The sequence below is a fragment of the Gouania willdenowi genome, chromosome 15, assembly GCF_900634775.1.
Source record: "Gouania willdenowi chromosome 15, fGouWil2.1, whole genome shotgun sequence".
Taxonomy (NCBI): Eukaryota; Metazoa; Chordata; class Actinopteri; order Blenniiformes; family Gobiesocidae; genus Gouania; species Gouania willdenowi.
In genome coordinates, this window is record NC_041058.1 from 35033804 (window position 1) to 35046941 (window position 13138).

General features: G+C 35.0%; 1 protein-coding gene across 19 annotated transcripts in view; it reads right to left on the minus strand.

The window, feature by feature from the left end:
* col13a1 (collagen, type XIII, alpha 1) overlaps positions 1-13138 on the minus strand; it is a 167006-nt gene that overhangs the window by 91383 nt on the left and 62485 nt on the right. For all 19 annotated transcript variants that reach the window (XR_003675658.1, XM_028469107.1, XM_028469104.1 and 16 more), the window contains exon 3: positions 480-487. Coding sequence is in view for 18 of the 19 variants with exons in the window: in XM_028469107.1 (XP_028324908.1) it covers positions 480-487 (8 nt within the window). In the remaining variant the exon portion in view is untranslated. The remainder of the gene's footprint in view (positions 1-479; positions 488-13138) is intronic.

The window sequence follows — 13138 nt, forward strand, 5'->3', positions numbered from 1 at the left end:
AGGTGATTATATCACATGATTACAGTCATTTTTAACAGTAAACTGCTGGAAAAACTCAAAACTCTTAGAAAGTCCTTACATTTTCCTCACATTATTACATAATATTTCCCTTAAACAAATGGAAATTGGTCATAAATGCAGGATGTGTAAAGTGTAGATCCTGTTGGGACTGATCTCTGTCACTTATTGCTTGGTTAGTTTCTTACATATTTTGTATTTTATGTAAACATAATTAATACTAGTTTTCCTTCTAAAATCTATGACCCACTTAATTTAATAACACAGTATTTGGCCCCTGAACTAAAACATGATGGATTTACTGTATTTACAGTGTGCATATCTACTAATCACAGATCTATTGTCTATCTGTTGAAATGACGTGGAATGACCCCATAATGTTTAGTTTGAAACACAGAGCTTTAGACAAGGATTGGTCACGTTACCATGACAACGTTACACAAGGCGTCGGCTCTACTTACTGGAGGTCCTGAAAGACAAAAGAGAGAAAAAGAAACAAACACACATTAGATCAAAATATATGAAATAAGACTGATTTCACTGGTTTCACTGGATATAACATGTTTCTATAACTGATATACAGTCATTGTATTCATATTTATCATTTATGACACTTTTAATCAATGGTTTAAACATTCATTTCAAAGTCCTGCCCATAATGTCCAAATCATACACACATTTAACTATTAACACACATTTAACTATTAACACACATTTAACTATTAACACACATTTAACTATTAACACATTTAACTATTAACACACATTTAACTATTAACACACATTTAACTATTAACACACATTTAACTATTAACACACATTTAACTATTAACACACATTTAACTATTAACACACATTTAACTATTAACACACATTTAACTATTAACACACATTTAACTATTAACACACATTTAACTATTAACACATTTAACTATTAACACACATTTAACTATTAACACATTTAACTATTAACACATTTAACTATTAACACATTTACTAGTAACACACATTTAACTATTAACACACATTACTATTAACACATTTAACTATTAACACACATTTAACTATTAACACACATTTAACTATTAACACACATTTAACTATTAACACACATTTAACTATTAACACATTTAACTATTAACACATTTAACTATTAACACATTTAACTATTAACACATTTAACTATTAACACACATTTAACTATTAACACACATTTAACTATTAACACACATTTAACTATTAACACACATTTAACTATTAACACACATTTAACTATTAACACACATTTAACTATTAACACATTTAACTATTAACACACATTTAACTATTAACACATTTAACTATTAACACACATTTAACTATTAACACACATTTAACTATTAACACATTTAACTATTAACACACATTTAACTATTAACACAAATGTAACTATTAACACACATTTAACTATTAACACACATTTAACTATTAACACATTTAACTATTAACACACATTTAACTATTAACACATTTAACTATTAACACAAATGTAACTATTAACACACATTTAACTATTAACACATTTAACTATTAACACATTTAACTATTAACACAATCAGGACCTAAAATAAGAGTTTGCCTTTAATAAATAATATAATTATGACAAGCCGTTTAAGAAATTAAATACATATTCATTAACTCTGGAATTATACATATTCAAACTTTTATTATATAAGTAATAAATAAGTAATCTTTATTTATCAACAGCTTTTCACAGATAAAAAAACACAAAGTGCTGTACAAACACTTTAGTATCATCCACATCTAAAGAGAACATGGAATATATATATATATATATATATATATATATATATATATATATATATATATTCAGACTTTTATTAAATATATAAATATTCAGATATATATTGTAATTAAACTTTTCTCATTTATATTTAAAGTTCATTCATTCCATAGAGTTAATAAATATATACATAACTGAATTTCCTAAACATCTTTCCATATTTAATATAATTATATAATATAACGTTGGCAGCAGGTGTGAATGACAAGAGGGAAAGTAATCTATAACCTGTTCACCAGATTTATTTAGGATATTAATAAATCAGGTTGTGTGATATTTGAAGCCTAATAAAGTCATAGTGAGATGTGAGAGAATAATGTAACTTTAATCAAGCCACAGGATGTTACTGGTGTGTAAGGAACAATAAAAGGCTGATGTGAGCGCGCTGGAGGCGGAGCTTCAGGACATTAAACGTGTTAATGAGAGACACAAACAGGAAATCTGATGAAATAAAGTGTTTTAAAAGAGCAGCAAACACAACAGAACATTTAGTGATGAAACATCCAAAGGTCACGAAACACGTCTCAGAGAATAAATGTCTAGTCTAAGGGTGTGACTCATACAATGTCGTCTCTGGAAAGCAGTTATGTTTCAAATGGAAAATATCTAATCAATTAGCACAGCTTCATCACATGTAACATGGGGGGGGGGGCTGTATTTAGATGTACAGTGGGAAAACAGAAGGAGAGGGAGAGGGTAAAAGGCAGGTCCTACACTGAGATACACAAATAATCTAAATATGTTTTCTGTTGCGTTATTATTAATATTATTAGTGACACATTTAGGAGAAAAAACATGTTTTCAGGTCAAATGTGAGCCACTGAAATATGTATTGTTTAATAAAAGCAGAATAATTTTAGCTTTTTAATTCACCTAGTTGTTTGTGTAAAACAGGTTCTATTGATGATTTTCAGCACTTTTCCTTTCCACTCATCAACCGTAACCATGGAAACCCCAGAACAGCTTTGTGATGTCAGTTTTTAAAAAGCCAATGAAGGACATTCGGTAATAGAACAGGAAGCGTTGAGTAGTAGCTTATTGTGTGACGGCTGTGACCAACGTTCATGTTGTTCACTCCACTCCGTTACCATAGAAACACCGTCATCATTCAACACCATGTTAAACACACATTAGCTGCTAATGCTAATCATACAGCACAGCTAACATGGAACATTAAGCTAGCTACTGCTACCGTTACATTACACCATTTAACACATCCTAAATGTGAAATGTGAAATATTCACCTCTAAATATTGGTATAGTATAAAGAAAACTGTATAAATAGATCTAATCAGGAGGCACCAAATACAAAAACAGACAAAGGCAACTGACGGCCTGTGGGCCACATTCGGCCCTCGGTCTATTTCCATGTGTCCCCCAAAGTAAATGTACAAAGTGACAGAAAAATACACAAAACAAGAGCAAAAATACATAGACAAAAAATTACAACATGGCAGAAAAATACAGCAAAAGACAAAAGAAAAACAGAAATTACTTCAAAAACACACAAAACTACAACAGAAATTAACAGAAAAACACAAAATTACTCAGAAAAAATATACAAAAGTACAGAAAATGACAACAAAAGTACACAAAAAAACAAGGAAATGCAAATTTAAATTTAAAAAGAACCTTATTTGTCCCCGGGGGGCAATTTAAAGGCATACAGAGCAGTAAATGCACGACATAACAGCTCTACTAAAATAAATAACCAAAGATAAAAGACAAAAGAATAAAGTGTCAAGATACAAAGTACAAAGTTAACATACAAAATTATAACGTTAAATGCAAAAAAGAAGGTATAAGTGGACAACAATCAGACTAAACAGACATATCTGCAGTAGTGAAAAACATGAAAAATGACTCAGCAATCCCACAGTACTAACAAACACACTAACGACAACAGAAATACACAAAAAAATACTCCAAATGACTCTAAAAATACATATATTTACAGGAAAAATACACAAAATGCCTCAACAAGAAAGACAACAACAAACACACACAGAATGAGAGAAACACATAAAATTACTAATAAAAACTCAGATCGCTCATGTGACCCAAACAAACACATTTATGTGGCTCCGCTGTGATGAAAATTACCTACCGCTGCTTTAAAATGTGTTTTCACTCATTTATTCCATCATTATGTTCTATAGATGTTGTTGTTTCACAGAATTCTGAGCAAAAACTTCAGAAATAAAAGAAAAAGTGCGTGTGCGTGTGTGTGTGTGTGTGTGTGTGTGTGTAAAGGATCACATCCTGTTGGCTGAACACGTCACTCACTCAGAGAACAAACTGTAGCTCTAAGTGGAACTATGAGGAACATGAGGTCAAATATAATAATAGAGGAGGAAGTGGCGCCTGGTGTCGGACCTCTGAAGCTCTAGCGATATGTGGGCACCACAGAAAGCACGCACACACACACACACACACACACAGATACTGAAATAGCGTGTGTGTAACTGCAGTGAGATGCATTCAAAGCCTCCTCTCCTCTGCTGGGCTTAATGCTGTCACTATCACAGCAGCACCTGTTGTTGATGCTTATGTAAAGAACCGGAAACACAGATCACATGACACGTCACATGACCACATGCTAGAGGAACGGGCGTTTCCCACTGAGCACCTGTGTCCTTCTCATCACTCATTCATTGGATCCCAAACAGCACCACACGCATCACATCTACTCAAGTCATACAGTAGCCAACTGGAGGTCCGGGGGCCACATGCGGCCCTCAGTCTAAGAGACTTCGTAATGGATGAATATAAATTAATTTCCAAACAATATTTGACACGAGAAGCAACGTTGTCCAATGTAAATGTATGTTGGTATATGACTGAATCAATGAAAACAATAAATGAACATTGTCTAACAGACACGACTTCTCCACTGTCTATAATATCATATCTCTTCACGTTCTCAATGACTAACACTAACCTGATAGCAGGAAACCGTTATTATGCTAATGAACCATGCAACACCATAGTCCAGGCTAATTATTTCCACTGTATAAATCCAATAAGCAGAATGAGCTGTTCTCCTCAGACTGAGTGAATAACCAGATCTTCTTTTTGTTACATAAAGTATAGAATTCATTAGGTGCTTAAAGCTTAAATTGACTGTATTCAGGGGTGAAAAACCTTATTTAGTGGTTGACATGCAACAATTCCCCTCGTCAAATAAATACATCAAACTCACCACACGTGGCCTGGAAACGTTCCCACGTTCAGCTTTAAACGATGCACACGGGTTGGACGCCAAACCACCGCTCACAGTAAACGTAAGAGAAGGTTTAGAAGATGTAGCGTAACAGTAGACGTCCATGATGAAATAACCAAACCTGCAGCTTTAACACTAACTGACACTGTGATATTAATATTAATGAACCTATTATTGAATCAAAGTACAAAAAGTGTGATTCTAAAGAAACATCTAACCACATATTAGAAACTTTTGCTCAGATGTTTTAGCCTTAATGGTATCTTTGACTTAAAGGTGACATGATCAGAGCTTCTAAACATCTGCATAGATCTGCTCCACCACCACTTCCTGTCAGAGACTTTAAATATACCTGAAGTTTCATAAACAGAACAGAAAATACCAGTTGGTGTTGCCTGGCCCCAGTGCGCTGCATGGGCTCTAACCCCTGATGGGGTTTTTAAACTTAGAAGGAATGAAACAGAGACGGAAGTTATGTAAATTCCCATTTTCAGTGAATGCAACACAGGAATGACGACGTAAAGTTGTATAGAAGTAGGAAATCCTCCGTGTTTCACAGGTTCATAGATGGAGTAACGATCCAAACTCTCAGAAAGACGGAAACATGGACGAAACCCAGGGCTAACAAACACTTTACTACAGTGCATGATTTGTCTTTTAACTGTGGGCTTGGTTGGAACCATGAGTAAAATCAGTATAACACTACCATGGCTCTAAAGTCTAATAAATAAATAAATAAAACTGCTCTCTAAAAAAAAGCGCTCACTCTGCGTATAAATAAAAAATATTGTTATAAAAAAAATGTGTTTAAAATTCATGAATATTCAGAGGAAAAGGTTAAATAAGTTAAATCTGGTTAAAACAGGAAACTGCTCATTTTTATTTTTTTAATTTCTCATGTATCTTAAAAGCTATAAAATGCCTTTTACAGTATTTTTCTGGTTCCAGTGTTGGTGTAATAACCAGGAAGGAAAAGCAGAGGATGCAAAGTGTTTAGGAGCAAAGTAAAACATCCATAAAATCAGTGATACATATTTAATTAATATCAGAAAGAGAGTTCTGTTGTGATTTGGTTGTAGGCACTCAGTGGGGTGTCTAGTTTATTATTTATTATTTAACTTTTTACTCTGATTATTTGTCCGAGAAACAAAATAAATCATTATCGTCTCTATCAGCTTCAAACCATAGGAACACATTGTATTAAACACACATTTTTCAAGAATGAAATCTTTAAGGGTTTCATTCAGCGTGACAGTTTCATACGTCTCCACTCTACATCTTACTGTACGTGTGTTTTTCTACTGTGACAGTCAAAACTGATCCGAGGTCACGTAAACGTCCAAATGTTCTGTAATTTTTCAGACTTCACCGTTTCCTGTCAGTGAACCTTTGATAACACGTTCGTCTAACGAGCTAATGCGACCCCGGTGCAGGCGTCGTCCTCAGAGCATAGACGTCATGTGAGGGAAACCACGCCCCATCACCTCAGAGCCGACCAATGGCTGTTCAGCAAAGGTTACAACCACATATTCATCAGTGCAGCCATTCCAAGGGTTTAACGTAAAGGTTAGAACAACAGAGCGTCTTTCCTCTGCTTTTAATGCTTTGTTATTATTGTTCACAAAATGATTTATGACAAGCTAACGCTAACACTAACACTGGCTATTGCAGAGCTAAGACAAAGAGCATCATTTTACAGCCAAGAAAAATACAGGAAGTGATCTTTATTAACCTTAACAGAGTTGACAAGGAAACGTCTCGAGAACAGTTTTAACATCATGTCAACCATGTGACCTAAAATCTATGAAATGTTCTTATTAGTAGATCTATGTCTAACAAAAAACATTATTATGAACCATATTCTTTGCCTTTAAAAACAGGACTACTTTACAGTTTTAGAGCCTGTGTTCCTCCATCTTTAAATCATGTGATTGATGATGTCACACGGCCCCACTGCCTGTAAACATCCCATTGTTTTCTATTGGAGTGAAACATTCAGCCTGATTTTTAGGTCATTTAGTAGATTTTTACATCAATTTAGTAGAGTTTTACATCATTTAGTAGAGTTTTAGATCAATTAGCAGCTTTTTAGATCATTTAACATTTTTTAGATCATTTAGTAGCTTTTTTAGCTTTTCATATTTTTTTTTTAAAGCAACACAAATTATAATTTTAATTAAAAAAGATTTGCATGTTTTTGATGTATTAACAAATATATGATGTTACTTGTTCCCTGTTGGTTCAATAAATGTGAAAAAGCGTAATTAATCAGGATTATTTGGGGGGGCTATGGGCTGAGGTGGGTCACTGTGTGGTCTCAGTGCAGATGACGCGTGTTGCTGTGCGTAGTGCGTACTCCCCTCATTCATCCTGCTTTGTCACCGTAGTAAAGTGAAATATCTCAGGCGTTCACACACTTCCTCACATGGTTTTCTGCCAAGTCAAGGCTGAGGATTCCAACGTGCAATTTATTCTGTGATTGGTTTAGCAGGCGGGGACATGGTAGCCAAGTGAGTGTGTGCTATGAAAGCTATTAAAACAGAAGCTCAGACACACAGAGAGAAATAAAAGACGATGCGTTCACCATATGTGCTCTGCTCGCCTGGCGTTGGACCAAACTCACACTTCACAAAGGCTTCAGTGCTAAAAAGAAAGGCTTTGAGTCCAAAGAATGCAGCCTGTTAGGATCATCAGTGCAACCACCAGCATACACCACAAACATACATCATGGCTCTCATGGCCAAGCACAGCCTACTGTAAATAAGGAAGTGAGAGATAAGGTGACGTTTAGAGAAGCGTTAGTAAAGACGTTCATATGGAAACGTGAGAACATCTCACTCCTCTAAAGCATGTGAAACTAGAGCTTCATTCATAGCAGGTCTGAGCTCTACAGTCTGATAGGATTACATTTCAGCTTCTCATTCACTCTGATCTGAACCATCACAAGTCACGCCAGCAAAAAGATTCTTCAAAAATAGTTTTAAAGTCTATTTGTTTTCTTCTGCAGTTACACTTTAATTATTAACATAGAAGGATTGTAGCTTATTTATTCAATAGAAACTAGGAAATGATGATAAAATGCGATATTTGCATTTACATTTATAGTATATATTTATAAATCATTCATTTTACTTGTTTACGTTTTTAAAAATAAAAATAAAGTAATTCATTACATTTCTACACCTACTGATTAAATCATTATTTTTGTTCATCATAGTCGACCAATCAGATTAAACATAACGCATCACATCTTAGTCGACCAATCAGATTAAACGTAATGCATCACATCACAGACGACCAATCAGATTAAAGATAACGCATCACATCTTAGTCGACCAATCAGATTAAACGTAACGCATCACATCACAGACGACTAATCAGATTAAACATAATGCATCACATCACAGACGACCAATCAGATTAAACATAACGCATCACATTTTAGTCGACCAATCAGATTAAACGTAATGCATCACATCACAGACGACCAATCAGATTAAACATAACGCATCACATTTTAGTCGACCAATCAGATTAAACATAATGCATCACATCACAGACGACCAATCAGATTAAACATAACGCATCACATCTTAGTCGACCAATCAGATTAAACATAATGCATCACATCACAGACGACCAATCAGATTAAACATAATGCATCACATCTTAGTCGACCAATCAGATTAAACGTAATGCATCACATCTTAGTCGACCAATCAGATTAAACGTAACGCATCACATTTTAGTCGACCAATCAGATTAAACGTAATGCATCACATCACAGACGACCAATCAGATTAAAGATAACGCATCACATCTTAGTCGACCAATCAGATTAAACGTAACGCATCACATCACAGACGACTAATCAGATTAAACATAATGCATCACATCACAGACGACCAATCAGATTAAACATAACGCATCACATCTTAGTCGACCAATCAGATTAAACGTAATGCATCACATCACAGACGACCAATCAGATTAAACATAACGCATCAAATTTTAGTCGACCAATCAGATTAAACATAATGCATCACATCACAGACGACCAATCAGATTAAACATAACGCATCACATCTTAGTCGACCAATCAGATTAAACATAATGCATCACATCACAGACGACCAATCAGATTAAACATAACGCATCACATCTTAGTCGACCAATCAGATTAAACGTAATGCATCACATCTTAGTCGACCAATCAGATTAAACGTAACGCATCACATTTTAGTCGACCAATCAGATTAAACGTAATGCATCACATCACAGACGACCAATCAGATTAAACGTAACGCATCACATTTTAGTCGACCAATCAGATTAAACGTAATGCATCACATCACAGACGACCAATCAGATTAAACATAACGCATCACATCTTAGTCGACCAATCAGATTAAACGTAATGCATCACATCACAGACGACCAATCAGATTAAACATAACGCATCACATCTTAGTCGACCAATCAGATTAAACGTAATGCATCACATCACAGACGACCAATCAGATTAAACATAACGCATCACATCTTAGTCGACCAATCAGATTAAACATAATGCATCACATCACAGACGACCAATCAGATTAAACATAACGCATCACATTTTAGTCGACCAATCAGATTAAACATAATGCATCACATCACAGACGACCAATCAGATTAAACATAACGCATCACATTTTAGTCGACCAATCAGATTAAACGTAATGCATCACATCTTAGTCGACCAATCAGATTAAACATAATGCATCACATCACAGACGACCAATCAGATTAAACATAACGCATCACATTTTAGTCGACCAATCAGATTAAACGTAATGCATCACATCACAGACGACCAATCAGATTAAACATAACGCATCACATCTTAGTCGACCAATCAGATTAAATGTAACGCATCACATTTTAGTCGACCAATCAGATTAAACATAATGCATCACATCACAGACGACCAATCAGATTAAACATAACGCATCACATTTTAGTCGACCAATCAGATTAAACGTAACGCATCACATCTTAGTCGACCAATCAGATTAAACGTAACGCATCACATTTTAGTCGACCAATCAGATTAAACGTAATGCATCACATCACAGACGACCAATCAGATTAAACATAACGCATCACATCTTAGTCGACCAATCAGATTAAACATAATGCATCACATCACAGACGACCAATCAGATTAAACATAACGCATCACATCTTAGTCGACCAATCAGATTAAACATAATGCATCACATCACAGACGACCAATCAGATTAAACATAACGCATCACATCTTAGTCGACCAATCAGATTAAACGTAATGCATCACATCTTAGTCGACCAATCAGATTAAACATAATGCATCACATTACAGACGACCAATCAGATTAAACATAACGCATCACATTTTAGTCGACCAATCAGATTAAACGTAATGCATCACATCACAGACGACCAATCAGATTAAACATAACGCATCACATCTTAGTCGACCAATCAGATTAAATGTAACGCATCACATTTTAGTCGACCAATCAGATTAAACATAATGCATCACATCACAGACGACCAATCAGATTAAACATAACGCATCACATCTTAGTCGACCAATCAGATTAAACATAATGCATCACATCACAGACGACCAATCAGATTAAACATAACGCATCACATTTTAGTCGACCAATCAGATTAAACGTAATGCATCACATCTTAGTCGACCAATCAGATTAAACGTAACGCATCACATTTTAGTCGACCAATCAGATTAAACGTAATGCATCACATCACAGACGACCAATCAGATTAAACGTAACGCATCACATTTTAGTCGACCAATCAGATTAAACGTAATGCATCACATCACAGACGACCAATCAGATTAAACATAACGCATCACATCTTAGTCGACCAATCAGATTAAACGTAATGCATCACATCACAGACGACCAATCAGATTAAACATAACGCATCACATCTTAGTCGACCAATCAGATTAAACGTAATGCATCACATCACAGACGACCAATCAGATTAAACATAACGAATCACATCTTAGTCGACCAATCAGATTAAACATAATGCATCACATCACAGACGACCAATCAGATTAAACATAACGCATCACATCTTAGTCGACCAATCAGATTAAACATAATGCATCACATCACAGACGACCAATCAGATTAAACATAACGCATCACATCTTAGTCGACCAATCAGATTAAACGTAATGCATCACATCTTAGTCGACCAATCAGATTAAACATAATGCATCACATCACAGACGACCAATCAGATTAAACATAACGCATCACATCTTAGTCGACCAATCAGATTAAACATAATGCATCACATCACAGACGACCAATCAGATTAAACATAACGCATCACATCTTAGTCGACCAATCAGATTAAACGTAATGCATCACATCTTAGTCGACCAATCAGATTAAACATAATGCATCACATTACAGACGACCAATCAGATTAAACATAACGCATCACATTTTAGTCGACCAATCAGATTAAACGTAATGCATCACATCACAGACGACCAATCAGATTAAACATAACGCATCACATTTTAGTCGACCAATCAGATTAAACGTAACGCATCACATTTTAGTCGACCAATCAGATTAAACATAATGCATCACATCACAGACGACCAATCAGATTAAACATAACGCATCACATCTTAGTCGACCAATCAGATTAAACATAATGCATCACATCACAGACGACCAATCAGATTAAACATAACGCATCACATCTTAGTCGACCAATCAGATTAAACGTAACGCATCACATTTTAGTCGACCAATCAGATTAAACGTAACGCATCACATTTTAGTCGACCAATCAGATTAAACGTAATGCATCACATCACAGACGACCAATCAGATTAAACATAACGCATCACATCTTAGTCGACCAATCAGATTAAACGTAATGCATCACATCACAGACGACCAATCAGATTAAACATAACGCATCACATCTTAGTCGACCAATTAGATTAAACGTAACGCATCACATTTTAGTCGACCAATCAGATTAAACGTAATGCATCACATCACAGACGACCAATCAGATTAAACATAACGCATCACATTTTAGTCGACCAATCAGATTAAACATAATGCATCACATCACAGACGACCAATCAGATTAAACATAACGCATCACATCTTAGTCGACCAATCAGATTAAACATAACGCATCACATTTTAGTCGACCAATCAGATTAAACGTAACGCATCACATCTTAGTCGACCAATTAGATTAAACATAACGCATCACATCTTCGTCGACCAATCAGATTAAACGTAACGCATCACATCTTAGTCGACCAATTAGATTAAACATAACGCATCACATCTTCGTCGACCAATCAGATTAAACGTAACGCATCACATCATAGCTGACCAATCAGATTAAACACCATGCATAAAATATAAGTTGTGGGGGTAAAATGGTCAAATCTAAGAGTTGTGTGGGTAAATGACTTTTAGTCCATAACGTGTGGCATCCAAAGCGTCTTTAGCACATGGCAGTGAGCTATTTATCATTGTGAGGACGCCTGAATGTCACGAGGCTGGGCTCAAAATGGAAGCCGTCATCACAGACATTAGTCAACTGTAAACAATCAGTAGAAAATAGCTCCAACGTTTCCTCTCAATCTAAACGGATACCAGGGTTAAAGCACAGCAGACATCAACAACTTTTATCACATCTGATCTGAGGGTCACATGATCCACATTCATGTCAGCATTAGAATAACGACCAATCATTGGGAAGATCATTTTGTATTTTTTTCTCCTCTTGTTTGTTTGTGGGGGTTTTTGTGCATTTTTTTTGAGTAATTTTTCATATTTTTATTGTTGCTTTATATATTTTTCTCTCACTTTGTGTATTTTTGTAGTTTTTTTGTGCATTTTTGGGATATTTTTGTATTTTTTTTTAATTTTGGGTTTGTGTTTTTTCTGCCATTTTCTGTATTTTTGTTGTAGACCTGATTGTCTTGTAATTTTGTAATTTTA